Raw genomic sequence first — 21079 nt, forward strand, 5'->3', positions numbered from 1 at the left:
CCCGAAGAACACCCATACTTCGTATTTTTCAAACCATGACGCTTTTAATGTGACGGAGTGACTACTTATTTGTAACATATTTGTGTTATCTTAGTTATGTAATTTTTGTAATTTTCATATAAATTGTAACTGTATTAACAATATATGATCATTTTGTTGACTGTAATTCAGTTAATGATTAAAGTTTAAAATTTTCATCAATTACCCGTGTGACACACGGGCCTCAATCTAGTTCAATATATATAACAATGTTTAATTCAAAAAGTGAAGTATTAAATTAGTTAAGCAATAATTTACGAACTATTATCGTATAATAGTTACTTCAAAATTCGTTGAATAAATACAATATTTATAATTTTATAATTCATAAAACATTATTTAACTTACATTCGTATTGATCATATAAAAATCTTTAATATGTTTCGATAATCACCAATATATGATTTTATGTCATCTTAAATCATTATTTTAATTTTTAAGAATGTAAAATTTAAATATATAACATTTGAAGTGTGTGTAATAATATTAAAATTAATCTATAAAACTAAAACAAAAACCCCTAAATTATTAAATATCTAAATTTCAGTTATTTGGCAAATCACGTGTATTACAAGAGTTTAAAAGCTAGTATTTGAATAAACATTTAATATATAAGATCAATTTGAGGAAGTTTCGGTTTGGTTTAGTTATTTTAGTTTTTTGGTTTTCTTTTGGTTTTGATTACTTTGGAATTTGTTTTATATATCGGTTTTTGGTTTTGGTTATAGTTTTTTCAATTTTGTTCCGTTTCAGTTTGATTTTTGTTCTATTGTTTTAGTTTGTACTGAATAGTTTGTACCATATTGTTGGTTTTAAAGATAGAAGTTGAAAATTTTGTTGGTCACTGTTTATCAGCATTTTAATATACTTTTTTAATCATGGTTTATGAATATTTGAATAAACATTTAATATGTAACATCAATTTGTAGAATTTCTTCCTACTATAATAGTTCAAACAACAGATTAGAAAAAATCACCTCTTTCATTTAGAAACCTAATTTCATCATGATTTCTTTACAAGGTATGCTAAAATGATTTATCGGGTTCAATACTTTATATACGTTATATATTCACAACTGTTACTTTCAATCGTTTCTAAACAAACCCCATTGTCGTCTCTTCCATATTCGATATACAAAACAACAAATATGGTTTATAAGAATATATTTAGCAGTTTATAAAGAATATGTTTTAAAATTAGAAATTACGTTTGTAAATAATCTACTATGTAATGCAAGATTTTTTAACCATATGCCTTTCACTATTATGTTTTAATTTGAATAATGTTTGCAATTATAAATCAAGTTATGGCATCAACTAACATAGCAAAAAATATCTTGTAGTTTAAAATTTGATTTTTGTTTTCACTCGTGTAATACACGGGTATATAACCTAGTTAAAACTCTATTATTCTATCATAAACATAAACCAAATTTCCAAAGAAAAGGAACGTAACATTTTTTTAACAATGTTAAAGAGTTTAACCGCGTACACCGGGTAATTCTAATTCTAACTGGCCCACGAATTCCAATAAAGTTGACCGTTACATCTCAACCTCATTCAAAATCCCGCTTTGTAATTCAAAATTTTAACTTCACCCAACAATTTACCATCATACCCTTACCTCTTCACCTGTATAAAACCACACCAATCAACGCTCCTCCGCCCCACCACTCACTTTTTCACTCTCCATCAAACCCTAATTCAATCAATTCATTTTCATCTTTACTCAACCAAACATGCGTGAAATCCTTCATGTTCAAGGCGGCCAATGCGGCAACCAGATCGGTGCCAAGTTCTGGGAAGTCGTTTGCGCCGAACACGGCATCGATTCCACCGGCCGCTACAACGGTGATTCTGATCTTCAATTGGACAGGATCAATGTCTATTACAATGAAGCTAGTTGCGGGAGGTATGTTCCAAGGGCTGTGCTCATGGATCTTGAGCCTGGTACCATGGACAGTATCCGATCGGGTCCTTACGGTCAGATCTTTCGACCCGATAACTTTGTTTTCGGTCAGTCGGGTGCTGGAAACAATTGGGCTAAGGGTCATTACACTGAAGGTGCTGAGTTGATTGATTCAGTTCTTGATGTTGTCAGGAAGGAGGCTGAGAATTGTGATTGTCTTCAAGGTATTTGTTTTTGACATTTCGTCGAACACCTTATCTGCTTTAGGGTTTGGACATATTAATTATTGATATAGAATTGCAGATCTATGTTGCTTTAGTTATAAATTTGACACATCTGGTGATGATTGTAATTTGTGTGGGTTTTAATCTTGATTTCATTTTTGTTTTTTCTTTTAGACATTTCGTTGAACACCTTGTTTGCTTTAGGGTTTTGGATATCCCAGTTCTTGTTATAGATCTATGCTGCTTTAGTTATAATTTGTGGGTTTTAGTTATGATTTAAGTTTTACGCTGCTTTAATTAGAAGTTTGACGCATTTGGTGATGATTGTAAATTGTATCGGTTAGGGTTTTGGTTACTGATTTTATTTTTGTACATGCAGGGTTTCAGGTTTGTCATTCTTTAGGAGGTGGAACGGGATCCGGAATGGGTACTCTTTTGATTTCGAAGATCAGGGAAGAGTACCCGGATCGAACCATGTTGACTTTCTCTGTTTTCCCGTCCCCGAAAGTGTCTGATACGGTTGTCGAGCCTTACAATGCCACGTTGTCGGTTCATCAACTGGTCGAAAATGCCGACGAGTGCATGGTTCTTGATAATGAAGCTCTGTATGATATTTGCTTTAGGACTCTCAAGCTCACCACTCCAAGCTGTAAGATTATTTTACCCCAAATTTGTAATTCTGTTGAACAATTTGCATTTAATTAAAATCCTTGATTGATTTTGACTTTGTGTTGACCAGTTGGAGATCTGAACCACTTGATATCTGCAACAATGTCTGGTGTCACTTGCTGCCTTCGGTTCCCGGGTCAGCTTAACTCTGATTTAAGAAAGCTAGCAGTGAACTTAATTCCGTTCCCTCGGCTCCATTTCTTCATGGTGGGATTTGCTCCGCTGACATCTCGTGGGTCGCAGCAGTACCGAGCCCTGACAGTTCCTGAACTGACTCAGCAAATGTGGGATGCCAAGAACATGATGTGTGCTGCTGATCCAAGGCACGGTCGGTACTTGACTGCGTCTGCAATGTTCAGAGGGAAGATGAGCACCAAGGAAGTGGACGAACAGATGATGAATGTCCAGAACAAGAACTCGTCTTACTTTGTTGAATGGATTCCAAACAATGTGAAGTCAACTGTTTGTGACATCCCGCCAACTGGTCTGAAAATGGCGTCGACGTTTATTGGGAATTCAACTTCCATTCAGGAGATGTTTAGGCGTGTGAGTGAGCAGTTTACAGCTATGTTTAGAAGGAAGGCTTTCTTGCATTGGTACACGGGGGAAGGGATGGACGAGATGGAGTTTACTGAGGCGGAGAGCAACATGAATGACTTGGTGTCGGAGTACCAGCAGTACCAGGATGCAACTGCTGATGAAGAGGGGGAATACTATGAGGATGAAGAGGTTGGTGAGTAGATGGTTTTTGTTATTAGTTTAGTTGTGGACAAGTCCCAATTGTCAGTCTCTGGCAAAGGGAAATGGAAGGATTTTGATGCATGATGTTTGTTTGGCCTGCAACTTGTTCTTGATGTTTTGAATTCTCTTGCATATCATTTTTTATTTCAAATAATGGTTTTATGTGTTTTTTAGCTTCACACAGTTATATTAATAATTAGTTAGAGTGATATCTTGCAAATTCACATATGGATTATGTGACATTCTAACATGTTCATACTGTGATCGTCATACTCTTGGAATGAATCACATGACTGAAAAAAACTAATGAACAAAGAGATGAAATTCATCATCAGCTACGGAAGTACGATATATGACATCCCAACCTCAACACAGAAGGTCCTTGCAATGGTCAATGAATTTTCAGAAGTGTGCCGTACCAGAGTTTGTGTATCAACTATGCATCAAGCAACAACTCATTCCGAAATGTGACAGTTTCAAAAGTGAAACTAGTAGACATTAAAAAGTAAGTACATAGCAAAAAAATTAAACTGAAATATTAGAAAGGTTTATGTACTAAAAATTGTTTTACAAAAAGGTTTACAATAATCATAATTCATAACCGTGTAACTTTAAAAGAAAAATAAATAGTCGTGTGCCTTTTAAAAAAATAAAAGATAAAGACGTGTATTTGTGACATTATGTGAAGGAATCCAAATATTGTAAGGTCAATGATGCATATAGGTAAAAAAACTTTGCCAGCCAGATCATCTCTCCCGTGAGGAGATTCTTGGCCAATGCAAAGGAGATAGGATGGGAGAGCGTGATGTGGAGAGAGTGAGTGAAATCTTTTACTACGGGTTAGACTCGTATGCTTTTGGACTAATGGTTCATTTATATATACACACAAAAGCCTAATGGTTCATTTATATACCTTTAAATGATGCACACACAAAAGCCTAATGGTTCATTTATATACAATACTAAAGTGTCATTATTCTTGTGTATTTAATCAATATATGATGATTTTAACCTTATCATATATCTCTCACCAAGGTCCAGCTGCTACTAACCATGAAACCAAAACAAACCATTGGGTGTTTCAAGAAACTTGTTTATAAAGTGGGCAAATAAATCTTTAAAGATTCTCTAATGTTATCAACAAACAAAGCAACTCGGCTATAGTTAGTTCTAACTGATGTGTATCACTGTGGTATTTCAACAAAATAGAAGAAACCAGAGAAAATTTTCCCCAACAGACTTGATTCATATCTAAATCATATTTCCATTAATAATCATCAAGATGCAATACTAGGCTTTATATAGCCTTTACATTGAAATTAACTAGACGAGTGCCCGCGCGATGCGGTGGGTAACAAAAATCATAGTAATCTGAACCGGCGGAGACAAAATCAGACCGGACCGGACCGGACGGTGCACTTATTATTGAAGCTCAATGCGTGAAACCAAACCATTAGTAACGATTTAGTTTAAAGTTTCAACAGTGGTGTTTCGGTTCTCAGTAACAAAAAATCGAACGAACGGTTTTGCTCACGGTATAACTTAGAAACTGTTAAAACCGAATTGTGAACATTAATACGTAAAATGTTAATTTTTTTGTTTGAAAAGTTATAGCAATACCATACCCAAATTAAAGACAATAAAATGCTCATTTTTATTGTGTAATTTAAAAATATATATATATATATTAACGTATGAAAAAGTTATGACTGTTGGAAAATCGTTGGTGGGAAGTTAGTTTACAATTAAAATTAAAAGAAATATATGGGTAAAGATTAAGGTCCAAAGTTCTGATGCCGTAACGAACGTGACTGAGACCGACCAAATTCGCGTCGACTAACCGCCACGACGTCTGGGATCGCCAACGCTAGGGTTTTACTGACTCACCTCCCGGTACCGACAACGTTCAGATTTTACCGACCTTTTGTTAGTTTCGGTACCATAAAAATGTAACCGAAACCAACCGAATTTGCGTTAACTCACTGCCGCAACGCTCGGTTTTACCAATGTTCGGGTTTTACCAACCGAATACACTTTGTTTTAAATACATATAAATATTAATTTTTTATATGTTAATTTGAAGAATTTATTTTATGTGTTTTAACGCTTGTGCTTCAACAATGTTGTGTGGTCCGTACCGTAACAAACATAATCAAATAAATGTTGTTTTTAAGTTTTTTTTTTATTTTTTACATGTTAATGTTTATATTTCTACAAATTTAGTTTTTTGGTTTAATTACGGTACCAATCAAAATCATATTATTGCACCGCTGCAATACGACAGGTACTTGAACATATTCAGCATGTCCGGCGTAACGCACCGGGTTGAACACTAGTTTGGTTATATAAATATTTCCTTTCACCTTGATTTAGGGGGGAGGGGAGGTCCAAAACCATCACTTGTAACATCCAATTTGGGTGGTGGTGTGGTGTGATGAATTATTTTTTTTATTTTATATAATAAATAGTAAAACAAGATTAAATTTATTTATATAGGTAAAATATATTTTTTATTAACCCCCCCCCCCCCACACCCTAAACGGTCATAAATCCCCTCCCAACGGTCATCTTCTCGAACCTCACAAAGTGATGGCTATCACGCTAACCCTCTCATCACGCGCGATGAGCGGGGCGGCGGTGTTTGAATGCACATCACGCACCACCCCCGTTCCCCTTAGCATTTATGTGTAACATTAAATGTATTTAAGTTACATCTAAACTATATGATAAATAAAGGTTCTTAATGCCACATGACATCACATAAGATATATTCTTATAAAATTTTTCCACCTCTCTCTCTTATTAAATAGATTTCCCTTTTTATTAATAGTTTTATATTTAACTTTTTTTTTCCTTCTTAATCAATTATTTTCTCTTTCTTATAATCATATTTTAATTTAAAATTTTAATACAAACATAGATATATTATTTAGTTTTATATAAATATGTTGTATAAGTTATTAATATTAAGATTTTATAAATAACAAATTCTCACGTTGATTTAAATAAAATAATTAATTTCAAATAAAGAAATTTTTATGTTTGTGTTGCAATGAAGATTAATAAAAGCTAAAATCAGTCACTATAAATGCTTTGATTTGTTTTTAAGACAACATGTTTTAATGCATTGGTAGGTTATGTGTTTCATTATCTAAAGTTAAAATAAAAAACAAAACAAAACTACTCATTTTGATATTTGGTTAAAATTACAAATATTGTAATCTATTCTATATAATAAATAAAGGTTCTTAATGCCACATGGCATCACACAAGATACATTTTTATAAAATTTTCACACATCTCTCTCTTATTAAATACATTTCCCTTTTTATTAATAGTTTTATATATAACTTTTTTTCCTTCTTAATCAATTATTTTCTCTTTCTTATAGTCATTTTTTAATTTAAAATTTTAATACAAACATAGATATATTATTTAGTTTTTATATAAATATGTTGTATAAGTTATTAATATTAAGATTTTATAAATAACAAATTCTCACGTTGATTTAGATAAAATAATTATTCAAATAAAGAAATTTTTATGTTTGTGTTGCAATGAAAATTAATAAAAGCTAAAGTCAGTCACTATAAATGCTTTGATATGTTTTTAAGACAACATGTTTTAACGCATGGTAGGTTATGTGTTTCATTATCTAAAGTTGAAATAAAAAACAAAACAAAACTACTAATTTTGGTATGTAGGTTAAAATTACAAATATTGTAATCTATACTATATAATAAATAAAGGTTCTTAATGCCACATGACATCACACAAGATACATTCTTATAAAATTTTCCCACCTCTTTCTCTTATTAAATAGATTTCCCTTTTTATTAATAGTTTTATATTTAACTTTTTTTTTCCTTCTTAATCAATTATTTTCTCTTTCTTATAATCATATTTTAATTTAAAATTTTAATACAAACATAGATATATTATTTAGTTTTATATAAATATGTTGTATAAGTTATTAATATTAAGATTTTATAAATAACAAATTCTCACGTTGATTTAGATAAAATAATTAATTTCAAATAAAGAAATTTTTATGTTTGTGTTGCAATGAAGATTAATAAAGGCTAAAATCAGTCACTACAAATGCTTTGATTTGTTTTTGAGACGACATGTTTTAACGCATGGTAGGTTATGTGTTTCATTATCTAAAGTTGAAATAAAAAACAAAACGAAACTACTAATTTTGATATGTAGGTTAAAATTACAAATATTGTAATCTATACTATATAATAAACAAAGGTTCTTAATGTCACATGACATCACACGAGATACATTCTTATAAAATTTCCCCACCTCTCTCTCTTATTAAATACATTTCCCTTTTTATTAATAGTTTTATATTTAACTTTTTTTTCCTTCTTAATCAATTATTTTCTCTTTCTTATAATCATTTTTTAATTTAAAAATTTAATACAAACATAGATCTTTTATTTAGTTTTATATAAATATGTTGTATAAGTTATTAATATTAAGATTTTATAAATAACAAATTTTCACGTTAATTTAGATAAAATAATTAATTTCAAATAAAGAAATTTTTATGTTTGTGTTGCAATGAAGATTAATAAAAGCTAAAGTCAGTCACTATAAATGTTTTGATTTGTTTTTGAGACAACATGTTTTAACGCGTGATAGGTTATGTGTTTCATTATTTAAAGTTGAAATAAAAAAACAAAACGAAACTACTAGTTTTGATATGTAGGTTAAAATTACAAATATTGTAATCTATTCTATATAATAAATAAAGGTTCTTAATGCCACATGATATCACACAAGATATCTTCTTACAAAATTTTCTCACATCTCTCTTTTATTAAATACATTTTCCTTTTTTATTAATAGTTTTATATTTAACTTTTTTTCCCTTCTTAATCATTATTTTCTCTTTCTTATAATCATTTTTAATTTAAAGTTTTAATATAAACATATATATATTATTTAATTTTATATAAATATGTTGTATTAGTTATTAATATTAAGCTTTTATAAATAACAAGTTCTCACGTTGATTGAGATAAAATAATTAATTTCAACTAAAGAAATTTTTATGTTTGTGTTGCAATGAAGATTAATAAAAGCTAAAGTCAGTCACTATAAATGCTTTGATTTGTTTTTAAGACAACATGTTTTAATACATGGTAGGTTATGTGTTTCATTATCTAAAGTTGAAATAAAAAACAAAACAAAACTACTAATTTTGATATGTGGGTTAAAATTACAAATATTGTAATCTATACTATATAATAAAGAAAGTTTCTCAAAGCCACGTGGCATCACACAAGATACATTCTTATAAAATTTTCCCACCTTTATCTCTTATTAAATACATTTCCCTTTTTATTAATAGTTTTATATTTAACTTTTTTTTCCTTCTTAATTAATTATTTTCTCTTTCTTATAATCCTTTTTTTAATTTAAAAATTTAATACAAATATAGATATATTATTTAGTTTTATATAAATATATTGTATTAGTTATTAATATTAAGCTTTTATAATTAACAAATTCTCACGTTGATTTAGATAAAATAACTAATTTCAAATAAAGAAATTTTTATTTTTGTGTTATAATGAAGATTAATAAAAGTCAAAATCAGTCACTACAAATGCTTTGATTTGTTTTTGAGACAACATGTTTTAACGCATGGTAGGTTATGTGTTTCATTATCTAAAGTTGAAATAAAAAACAAAACGAAACTACTAATTTTGATATGTAGGTTAAAATTACAAATATGGTATACAAAAAATATTGATTTGTGAATTTTCAACAACTTTTTTTTTTCATATTGTGTAATATGTAATTTATTCTACCATATATTATATCTTTATATCATTTGAACATATTTACATTGTGTTATTATCTAAACAAATTTATTTATTCTAACTCGTGTTTTACACGGGTCTCAATGCCATATGCCATTACACATGAGTGATATTTACAAAATTTTCTCATTTCTCTCATGTATATATATATATATATATATATTTCTCTTTCTTATTAATAGTTTTATATTTTTTTCTTTTCAATCTATTATTATTGAGTGAAAGGCGGTTTTCGTCCCTATGGTTTGTCAAAATCTACGGTTTTAGTCCAATAGTTTTCCCTCATCTCTCTCATATTTACTATGTTGATCCTTACAAAAATTTTCCCTTATCTCTCTCGTATTAACTACATTTCTCTTTTTAATATTTCATTTTCCATTTTTCATAATTCCACCTAATTAAAAAGAATTAATACCATCATAAATATGTTAATTAGTTTAATATAAAGTGCATTGCATTAGTTATTAATATTAGATTTTTATAAGTAACCAATACGAAACGGGTGGGTTTATTTAACCGATTAAAGTATTAAACATTGTTAATGTCAAAACAGTTTAAGATTATAATGAGTTTTGGTCTACGAGTTGGTTTAAAAAAGTTTCCATTTACAGCTAAGTTTTGATATAGAAAATAACAAAGAAATAATTTATGATTTATGAATTTTCTAACATCTTTTTATTTCCAAATTACGTAATGTGTAATTTTTTACTGTATAATATATCTTTATATATTTGATACATTTTTTTTGTATTTCACATAATGTTATTACTTAAGAAAAATTACTTATTCTAATACGTGTGTTACACGGGTAACTAACCTAGTACAACAATATAAGAAGCATTTATGTAACACAATGGAATGTTAGTAAATACAATGTGTTATAAATAGGTTGCTATTATACCAACATCACCAAACCTTCTTTCATTTACATTTCACATCTATTGATCGCCCACCTCCCTAGATCAACATCACCAAACCTTCTTTCATTTTCCGCTTCTCCAATCTAGATCAAGGTCAACTAGAAACAAACACTTAATGGGGATGAAGTTACTGTGTTTTGTGTTGTTTTCCATGCTTCTTTTGAATCAGATCACCGGGGAAGCCCCTCAAGAATATTGCACCCGTAGAGGTGATTTTTTTTATTCAGTAATATCTTCTTATTACGATATCCTTAGTCTAATTATTGTATTTTTACACACAGCTTTTGGATCAGTTCCTTTCATTTATCAGTTTGGAGCACATGATTGCACGGACATTTCTTGTGCGAATAAGTGTTTTGATATTGTTCCTTCACCGTATCCTATTGGAGCATCAGGTTGTCTACAAGACCTTTGTGTTTGTTGTGCCACAAGGAATGCATAAGTATTATAGTAAAACCATAGTAGTAATAATATGATGAATAAGAAATGGTAATTTTTGTTCACGTTCCAAACCAACAACTATTATTGTTTTATATTTTCCACAGCAAAGGCCACTATATAAAGTCATCTACAAAATTTTGATGGTATTAATAATGTTGAAATTGGTTATTATAGAATTAATAAGATGTAATAGTACACATGCAATTTCTGTTATTGTGGGAGGGTTAACTATTATTATAACATCATAGTTGCATCAAAGTAAAAATGGTATAATACAATACCGAGTTATCGATTATAATGTACAAGTCAATGAAACATTAATGTACAACCTAAATATGCAATCATAATACAAAATGTGGTTAAAAGCATTCAATGTCTGCTTACTTTTTCTCACAAAGATAAAAACAAGCCCACCAACACAAGCCAACTTAGAGTGCTCAATAAACTTCGAGAATCACATTACGTTTTCACATTTATAATTTAATATAAAAATAGTAACATGTTGTTTTTAACCGTAACACATAATAATTCAATTTTTAACCTCAAATTAATTGGCTTGATAAATCATTTCACATATGTACACTATTCTCTAAAATAAAATAAATTTCATATTTTGTGACATTATTAATTTTAATCTTAATTAACTTAGCCCATATACTCATTTGTGTCGTGTTAAACCACTTAAAATCGTATCGTGTTTGGCTCGTGTTTCACATCTTACTGAACCATAAACACTCATAAGTGTCACGTGATTATCAAGGCTTGTTTCAAACTCGCGGTATCGCGCGAATCCCGCTTCTAGTAATTTAATATACAATGGTCACATCCAAACTTATACATATTTATTTGCAAACTTAAAAATAATTAAAACGGTACGTATTTCTCAACTGAAATGAGCAAATACATTAATTTTACATATTAGTCATAAATATAAAATAATCAAATCTATATTGTTTCGAGATAAGTTTATGCCAATCGACGCACATCTTTCTTCATATCAAAAGCCCTAAAACATCATTTGTAATTCGGAAAAAAACCTAACGACGTTAAGTGTTTTTTAACAGAGGTCCATTGACAGAAAAATAGTCGAAAAGTCGAACCGTTGACAGAAATTTGTAAATGTGGGATTATTATTGATCAATATACAAAATGTGAAATTATTTACTTTCAATTGTCAATATAAAAATATTTTTATTTTGTTACCTTTTTAATTTAACCTTGTATAATTGTATTTGTTGTTATAACAAAGTGATAAAAAACGTTATATTTTAACAAAGTACTCAACAGAAGTTAACAAACACATATATCTATAATACATATAAACGAAATAATAGAAATTTTATGTGTCGCGATATGGTCGCTCCCCTTTTTTTTGGACTCATCAGATTTACTTGATTTTTAAACGGCGGATTCTCATGCATCTGACCCAAATTAACGAGTATGAGTCTTATCAAACACATATATTTCTTAAACCGGTTATAACATCTCATTAAATTAAAAACTAACCTCACCAAATATTTGATATAAAAATCTTATAGATAAGGATATACTAAAAATTAATATATGATTTATTTAAATATATATATATATATATTATTTATAATTAAAAAAACAATTTTATAGTTAAAAAAATAAACGGGTCTCATCAAACCCATATAGTTTTTAAACCAGGTTATAACATCTCATTTATTTGTGAAACAATTTATCATCAAACCATAAATATATTATTAACTTTCATACAATAAAAATTCACAAAAAAAATAAATATTGGAAACAAATAATATAAAACAGCAACGTAATACGGGGAATAAAAACTAGTTAATTTTATATACTAACAATAAAAATAAGTTTCATTTTTTAATTTATATATACAACGGTAACATACTCACATCCAGATTTATACATATTGAACTAAATTTCCTTAGAAACTTAAAAGTAAATAAATCTATACATTAGTCAACTGAAATTAGCAAATACATTAATTTCGTCATAAAACAATTTTATTATTATTTTTATTTTGTTACCTTATATCGTTTAATATACAACGGTCACATTACATATACATCCCAAATTTATTAAAGAATAATAATAATTTTATAAAAGGATAAAAAATAATTAGCAGGACTAAAAATACAAAACAATTTAAGCGCCCTAATTTCGTCCCACATTTAACCGCGGAAACCTTAAACATTCGTTATTCATTTCCCTCCACGCCTTTCGTTAACAAAACCACTCACCCTCCTCCAAAACTTTCAAATACTCCCACCGCCCCATTTCTCCTGTACAGTTCCAATCTCAGATCTCACCATTCATTCCAATTCCAATTCCAATTCCAATGGGAAAGCAAACCAAATCCCGTATCGGCAAAGGCAAGGTCACTAAAGTTCAAGTCGCCTTCATCGTCGACCGCTACCTCTCCGATAACAACTTCGTCCAAACCCGCTCCACTTTTCGAACCGAGGCTTCACACCTCATTTCCAAATCACCAGTCAATGAGGTAATGTTTTATTTTGTAATTTTATTCTTTGCTATAACAGTTTTGGGATTGATGATGTGTCTTTTCAGGCGCCGAAGAGTTTATTGAGTTTAGGCGATATGTTGGATGAGTATATTTGTTTGAAGGAGCAGAAGGTGATGTTGAGCCAAGACAAGAGTCGGTTGGATCAGGAGAAGTTTCGGGTGCAGACGTTGCTGCGAGGAATGCAGGATGTGATGAATGCCTATAGTCATGGCGGATCGACTGCAGCGGTGCTACAGCCGTCTCCGATGGTCATGCCTCTTCTCTCAGCAGGTAACATTTCAATCTGGATTTCGAGTTTGTTGATTTTGTTTTTGTGTGATTAAATTAGGGTTTGTATTAAGTCATTTATATGAAAATGATAAGTTTATAAGTTAATAAATGTAAATCTGTGTGTGTTAATCATGGCTGTAAAAATCGGGTGAGGAGTCTGCACGTAATCGCTTTCAACTTTTGGTAATCGGTGAAATTTGCTGTGAATTGGTTCTAATTGGCCATAATTGCCCCTAATTGGTCAAGGCTGGGACTAATTGGCCTTAATTCTGGCTAACTTTCTATGATTCCGGCCAATTTCGGGCAGCTTGGATCGTGAATGGGTTGAGGAGGGTTAAAAGCTAATCCGATTAATCCTGAGTTTAACGAGCTTTGAAACACTTGTATTTTGTGGTGATGGTGGCCAGTTGAAGTTTGTTATGAAATGTGACCTTTAATTCTGTTTTTTTTCAGCCAACACCACTCCAGTGATGATGTCGACTTCCAAACCTCTATCAGAGCCCACAAATTTCTCAACCCGGACGGCGATCGCAAGCACAAGCCAGCCAACATTAAAAAGAAGGAATAATGCTAATGATGCCCCTGCTGCTCCATCAGTTTCAAAGCGAACTCGCACTCATCCATCAGTCCGGTCAACTGCTTCTGTCAAACCACCTGCAACATCAGCAAATAATGATAATAATAATCGGGAAATCACGCCAGTTCCATCAAACACTGCACCGACTACACTGTCACCAGCTCAAGGTTCTAGTGTGGCTAAGTGTCTTTTTAACGCTGGTCCCCAAACACCCTCACCGTCTCCAACTGTTTCACCAGTTGGTGATAATCAGACTCCACCATCAAGCAACAAGAAGACGGTTACACCTCCACCGTTTACATCAACGAACCGTACTGTTATCACATCCGAGACTATTCATGTTAGTCCCATGAAGCAAGTATCTTACTATTCAATCGAGAGGAATCAATGCATTACATCACCATTGAAAACAGGCTCAAAGAAATTCAGCAGTGTTAAAGGAAGGCTGGATTTTGATGGTTCTGAAACTGTGGCGGTTAATTCAGAGATTGTGACTTCTGACGAGAATATTGAATCTCCTTCTGAAGGCGACCCTTTTGACTTTGACTTGCCTAATTTTGACTGTTTAGGGCCGGATTTCAATCTGACTGCTTTGTTGGGCGACTTTGCATTTGATGGTGAACAAATGGATTATTTAGGCCAGGGGGATAATGGATCTTCTCCTGAGTCTCTTTCACCAGATACAACGGTGGATGACAATGCGTGTGATCATGAGCTTGTTTCGGGAGTGTCTTCTACAGTGACTGAAATCCGATCTGAGCAAGACTTGAATATGGCAGGTGCAGGGCCTAATTCGGTCACATCTGTGAAGTCTATAACTAAATCCATCAAAGTATTTAGTCCTGGTATGTTGTGATTCTCAATGGTTGTTACATATTAATGCAAATGATTAGTGTTTTGAGATATTGACTGATTACATATGCTGTGCAGTGAAAAGCCGAAATCCTTGAGGATTAGATGACTTGACTTACAACGACTTGACTTACAACACAGATGAAGTGGTTTGACAAGAACAGCTTGCTAACATGGTGATTGGTGACAGACTGCCATTTATAAGTAGTCTAATGAATCTGATACAAGAGTATGCAGAAGAATTGTTGTTTGGGATTAGACAGACTAATATACCAATCTGATATTTCATTGACTTATCATCTTTCTAGATGTGTTTTCTAGTTGACTTGGAATATAATGATGAATTCTTTAGTTTTTGATGAACCAAATATCAGTTAGTCTGGATTGAATATTGTTTATTTTTTCACTTTACATTTTTGAATCAAACCTATGAAAATGAATACCTTGTTTTGGCCAGATAATGGATTTTTTCAGTCATATTTCTGTCCTTGTATTTATGCCTCTGAAGCCACTGTCAGAAATCATAATGCTAATGGATTTCATATTTTATAAGGGCATATGAAATTATTTTTACAAACTTTGGTTTTGCCACTGCCCAGTGCCCACTGGTGGTCTGCCACATGTATCTTATCGAAGTTATAACTTTTTACATGATACCCTGATAGCATAATATAATTTTATAAAAAACACAAGCGAAACCAAAGTAACTGAAGTACTGTTTATCTAATATTTAAAAACTTAGAAAACCATAAATTGCAATACATTGAAAAACTTAGAAAACCATAAATTGCAATACACAAGCGAAACACAAGCTTGTTGTCCGCCTATCTGTTATATTGATGTAATATCTATGTTTCTATATATTGTAGTTGGACAACAAGTAACTTTTAATATCTTTTTTATGTTTTAATTTTTAATATGTTGTGTGGGTAACTCATCAAATGCGGCTTCACGTCTGTTACTGCGTCATACTAAAAGCAGACTTTAAAAAACGGATGGAAATAGAGCCATGGCTAGTTCTTTCTCAACGACTAAAACCCGGTGCAGCTTGAGAACTAGTTTTGAATGCCTAACCCAATATACAAATCGGCGGTTTGAGTAGTGTGGAATCGGTTTGGGTCAAATTCGTTTTTAAAGTGGCATCAGTTAGGAGGGTTTTTTAACACCTTTCGTGTAAATTATAATGGATATCTATAAGTGGGCCTACGGGTGTCCAAAATACCCGAACCCGATTAACCCAACCCGACCCCGAATATGCTAATTCGGGTCGGGTTAAATAGGGTCAAAAAACATTAATTGGGTTATTCGGGTTAACCTGAATAACCTGAATTGTTAATAGGGTCGGGTTTAGGGTTCATTTTTGAAAAAAAGTCGGTTTCGGGTTAACCCGAATAATCCGATTAGTGGTGGTACTTAACTTTAAATACAATGATAAATAGAAGAAATAATAAGAACTAAAAAGGCAATGCTGTAAGCTTTATAAAAAAGTTAATTATTCTGCTTGTTTATGAACCGTTCGGCAGAAAGTTCATTTATGTTGTGTCATTTAATTAAATGAACGAATATGAACATATGTTTCACTCGTTAGTCTATGTTCGTGAATGTTCGTTTATGATCCTTCATGTTTGTTACATATTCATAGAAAATTATTTGCATTTAAAAATTATATAACCCCTAATATGTTTTATATTTGTTTGTCTGTGTTTATTTAAATGTGTTCATTTATGTCGGTTAATGTATGTTTGTGTTCGTTAATGTATGTACATATTCATAGACTTGTTCCATCTTAAATTTTTTGTGACAAATATAGACGTCATATATATTTCATAAAAAAACAAATTATTTTTTTAATTCACCTTAAAATAATTACTCACTTTGTAAAAAACAAAACAATTACTTATAAATTATTGAGTTTTTAGTTATTAATTATTTTAAATACTACAAAAAGTTTTTCCGATTAATTGCTACCCTAATTGCAAAAAATATTATCTTGTTGGTAGTTTTTGGAGAAAGAACTTCTCTAACCAATTACATGGGTTTCTTAGAATACACGGAATGTTAAATTCTGCAATGTATAAAACATTTAGAAGTAGATTAGTTGTTGTTTGAAAAAAAAAATAACGCAAACGCATATTATTTAAGCAGTTAACTTGAAATGAATATTCGTGAATGTACGAGAACCAATTATTAAATAATTAATAGAATAAATTACAATTAAAAATGAACAATATATATTTTGTTGAAATAAAAATAAAATAACAAAAATAAAAATGTAAAGTCGTCATCCCGCCGTATCTCCACTATGTTTCCTATTTTAGACGCGGTGCCTTCCGTCACTAAATTTAATTTATTCATTACCAACCTACCCCTCAGTCCTTTTATATATATATACACCCATATTCTCTAGCTTCAAACACAACACGACCTACCTTTGTATATCAAAACACAAAACATGTCTTCTTCCATGATGTTGTTGTCTTCGGTCCTCTTTGCCGCTTTCGTTCTTCATGGAGCTCTAGGTACGTATTTAGGAGTAGAATATTAGCTGTTAAAAAAATTGTATACTAGTATTAATATTAACATTTGAATAAATTTCAGGGGAGATTGTATGTGAGGATTTGCCAACGGAGGTTTGCTCGTTTTCCATCTCGTCATCTGGGAAGAGATGTTTGTTGGAGAACTACGAGAACAACAAGGGGAAGACCAGGTATCAATGCACAACATCACAAGTGGTGGTGGAGAGGATGAATGTGTCAAGGCGTGTGGTGTCGATAGGAACTCCGTTGGGATTTCCTCCGACACCCTGCTTGAGTCACAATCCATAGCCAAAATCTGCTCAACCGCTTGCTACCAGAACTGCCCCAACATCGTTGATCTTTACTTCAACTTGGCTGCTGGTGAAGGTATATCTATATATCTCATTTGTTTACTTATTTTATTCTTCATTAAACTTAACCATAATGCTTGTAAACTAAGAAAACTTGCCAATATGTTACAAAGTCAATATCACAACATAAGGATTAATTAATTATTATGATATTTCAGGTGTGTTTTTGGGTGACTTGTGTGAGAAGCAAAGGAGCAACCCTCACCGTGCCATGATCGAGCTTCTAAGCTCTGGTGCTGCTGCTGGTCCCGCAGCTAGTGAGAACCTTAATGCTGGTGCACCGGCTCCGGCATCCATTTAAACCATCGATCTTCTCTTTCGTTTGTTTTTTTTTTCGTTTTTTTTCTTTCATAAACATGTTGTCATGGAGACGGAGGAATAATTTAGATTTATAGGAGTTCTTTTATTTTATATTTGTTTATGATAGAATAAATAAATAAATAAATGCATTTGCATGCTATTAGGTACATAATCACACTTATTTGTTTGTTTGCTTGATACTTAACATGGGATTCGATGTCATATAACAATTGAATGATGTAGATTAGGTTTATAATTATTTTTGAAACAAAGTACAAAAAAAAAAAATCATATATATATTTACTTTGTCAATCAAAATGATTGAAAAACTCAATTCATTTAATATATTCAATTCACATTATGGGAACCAAAGACACTACACTTCAAACAAAACTTTCTAAAAGAAGTAACTACCATAAATAAAATTACCATTTATATAAACAGGGCAAAATGTAAGAAGTGATCCAAAATTAGGGTGTCAATCGTGTCAGGTGTCGGGTAGACGAGTTAATTTGAAGTATAGATTGGTGTCTCTAACCCAGACCTTGAGGTGGTATGGTTATGGTAAAATTAACAAGAGCCCAACCATGAAAAATTTTAACATTATCAAACTAACCTAGTCAGGTATCACGACAAGGTCTTGGGCATTTGACGAAGTACCACACCTCCAAACTTTTGATTTAACATTTAGATATGAAATTCTCTACTCATATGCTATTATTTACTTTTCTACCACGGACTTTACTCTTAAATAAACCCACAAAATCAATAAACTAAAGAACTATTTGGTGATTAACAAAGAATTAAGTAGTGACAATTGTGTCTTTGGGTTTGATTATTGGTTCTTATTTGAAACTAAACTATGTCATGATCTTGGTTTAAAAAAGCGCGCTCAAGGCGAGGTGAGGCGAGAAGCGACCCAAGGTGAGCACCCTGACAGCCTGACGCTTTTGCCAACCCAAGGCGAAGGCGCGCAGCCATTTCAAAAGCGAACGCTTTCTCCCATATTGTGCAACGCGAAAAAGCGAGGATACGAAGGCTTCTCGTACAAAAAGCGACCATTTAGCACATTTTTCGACATAACCTTTATAATTAGTCATTTATAGACTTTTTACATTTTGATATAATTTTTGAAAGTTGAAACACTTTTGAGTAGTGTTCTTTTGGAAACACTTCCAGTAATTTGGTACTCAGCTAATTTTTTTTGTGCTACTTTGATATTTTGGGCGAGTAATATGGTACTCGAAAATTTTGTTCTACGCTACTTTTGGAAATTTAGGATATATGCATGTTGATATATTAGACGTTAAATATATTAGAATGTGGTTTGTATATAATATGTGGTTTATAAATAATTAAATATTTATTAAAATATAGTCTTATCGTGTTCAAAAAGTGTTCTCTTTTCGCTTTTAATCTTGGCTGGGGACCTCTTCACTTTTGCTCTTCTCACGCTTTTAATCCAAGGCCACGATAGGTATGCCTACCTGTTTTGTGTGGTTAGTCTAAATAATTGTCATTTATATAAATTTAAAACCTTGGTAACATGTTAAAAGTTACGCCTAAGAATATACACAAAATTTACACGCATCAAGTCGTGATAATTATATTAAAGTTAAGAGATAAATGAAACAAAGCATCAAATTTTGAAACAAACGTAGAGCAATTCTCACACGTCACATGGTGCCATGTGGACTAATGGCAATTAACAACTATTTACCCATTCAAAATAATAGATACATAATTCTTTAAAAAAACACTTAATTGTTTTAGTTATAAATGTATTTATTCTCAGATTTTAAGGGTAAGATGGACTTTTCAATCTATTTTACGGTTAACAAATAATTATTGATTCAAAAATAGTTACAAGTATAGTCTTTTAATTTTAATCACATTTTGTTAATATATAAAATATTTTCACATTTATCCCCTTATTCTAAATTAACTACCCTTACGACTTTTTAATGGCTATAACTTTTTCCACGTCAGTATTTTTTCAAAAAACAATACTCCATAAAAATGAGCATTTTATGCTCTTTAACTTGAGTATGATATTGCTATATTTTTTTAACTTTAAAAACTTAACGTGTTATGTGATTACCCGTAAGGACCGGGAAACGGGCCCCGTCGAGTGGGTTCGGGTCGTGGGTCAGAAATGGTTACGAACAAAACACATGATACATAAAAATTAAATTTGGTTCAGGTATGGTTGAGATCGGTTACGCGTGTACCGACACCGGATACACGCTCGATGTCACGTTACACACTATTGTTGGGTTACACGCATGTCGATGCGAGGTTAGGTGCGTACTAATACTGGTTAAGTGTTTAATGTTAGTGTTTACACGCATACCCGCGACATCGTAGGGGCACCTGGTATAAAATACAAGAGTGATAGGAAAAAGTAAGAGTGTTTCTTTTAATAGTTTTACTACTTATAAGTCACATAGCATAAGTTTAAATATGGGTTAAAGGATCATTGTGACATTAAATATCACGTGTCTTTCCATTTTATTTAATTTAGTTACAAAATTAACATTTAACTTTTATTACATTTTGTAAATTTATAAAATTATTATGCAATTGCCCCCCTTCATCTTTAACCCGTAATTTGATAACTTTATTTAAAAGTCTTGTTATATCTATATTTTCTAATATGTTTCAAAATGAGTCAAAATGAATTTATGTCAAAATGAGTAATTATATTACGGGCCAATATAGATTTGGGTCAAAACAAGTAATTTTTAGTACAAGTTAAAACGGGTTTGTTGACTTGCAAACAATAATTTTACATTTTTGTTGACTAAATAACTCTTTGGATATTTTCAGGTAAGATGAACCCGAATAAGTGAGGAAGCTGCAAGATTTTGCTCCAAGTAAGGACAAGAT

The 21079-nt window shown here is 31.4% G+C and overlaps 2 protein-coding genes and 1 pseudogene across 3 annotated transcripts; all 3 read left to right on the plus strand.

Annotated features, from left to right (window-relative positions):
• The first annotated feature begins 1519 nt into the window (after positions 1 to 1519).
• LOC143573369 (tubulin beta-1 chain-like) lies at positions 1520 to 3756 on the plus strand. Its single transcript, XM_077058266.1, has 3 exons — positions 1520 to 2172; positions 2552 to 2821; positions 2912 to 3756. The coding sequence occupies exons 1-3, from the start codon at positions 1779 to 1781 to the stop codon at positions 3580 to 3582; spliced, it is 1335 nt and encodes a 444-aa protein (XP_076914381.1). The 5' UTR covers positions 1520 to 1778; the 3' UTR covers positions 3583 to 3756.
• Positions 3757 to 14030: 10274 nt separating this feature from the next.
• On the plus strand, positions 14031 to 15290 carry LOC143573354 (uncharacterized). The gene is made up of 2 exons (XM_077058254.1): positions 14031 to 14996; positions 15082 to 15290. Exons 1-2 carry the CDS (start codon positions 14045 to 14047, stop codon positions 15099 to 15101), a joined length of 972 nt encoding a protein of 323 aa, XP_076914369.1. The 5' UTR covers positions 14031 to 14044; the 3' UTR covers positions 15102 to 15290.
• A 2131-nt stretch (positions 15291 to 17421) lies between these two features.
• Positions 17422 to 18390, plus strand: LOC143573355 (uncharacterized; annotated as a pseudogene). The gene is made up of 3 exons (XR_013142417.1): positions 17422 to 17522; positions 17602 to 17906; positions 18049 to 18390. The product of XR_013142417.1 is annotated as an uncharacterized LOC143573355 (transcript).
• The last annotated feature ends 2689 nt before the right edge of the window (positions 18391 to 21079 follow it).

This window comes from Bidens hawaiensis, unplaced genomic scaffold (genome assembly GCF_021521415.1).
Source record: "Bidens hawaiensis isolate Kalapana, Puna unplaced genomic scaffold, B.hawaiensis_p1.1 tig00026395_1, whole genome shotgun sequence".
Taxonomy (NCBI): domain Eukaryota; kingdom Viridiplantae; phylum Streptophyta; class Magnoliopsida; order Asterales; family Asteraceae; genus Bidens; species Bidens hawaiensis.

Coding starts and splice junctions, on each gene's coding strand:
- LOC143573369 (XM_077058266.1), top strand. CDS start 1,779: ATGCGTGAAATCCTTCATGTTCAAGGCGGCCAATGCGGCAACCAGATC. Junction 2,173..2,551: donor GAATTGTGATTGTCTTCAAG/GTATTTGTTTTT, acceptor TTGTACATGCAG/GGTTTCAGGTTTGTCATTCT. Junction 2,822..2,911: donor CAAGCTCACCACTCCAAGCT/GTAAGATTATTT, acceptor TGTGTTGACCAG/TTGGAGATCTGAACCACTTG.
- LOC143573354 (XM_077058254.1), top strand. CDS start 14,045: ATGATGTCGACTTCCAAACCTCTATCAGAGCCCACAAATTTCTCAACC. Junction 14,997..15,081: donor CATCAAAGTATTTAGTCCTG/GTATGTTGTGAT, acceptor TATGCTGTGCAG/TGAAAAGCCGAAATCCTTGA.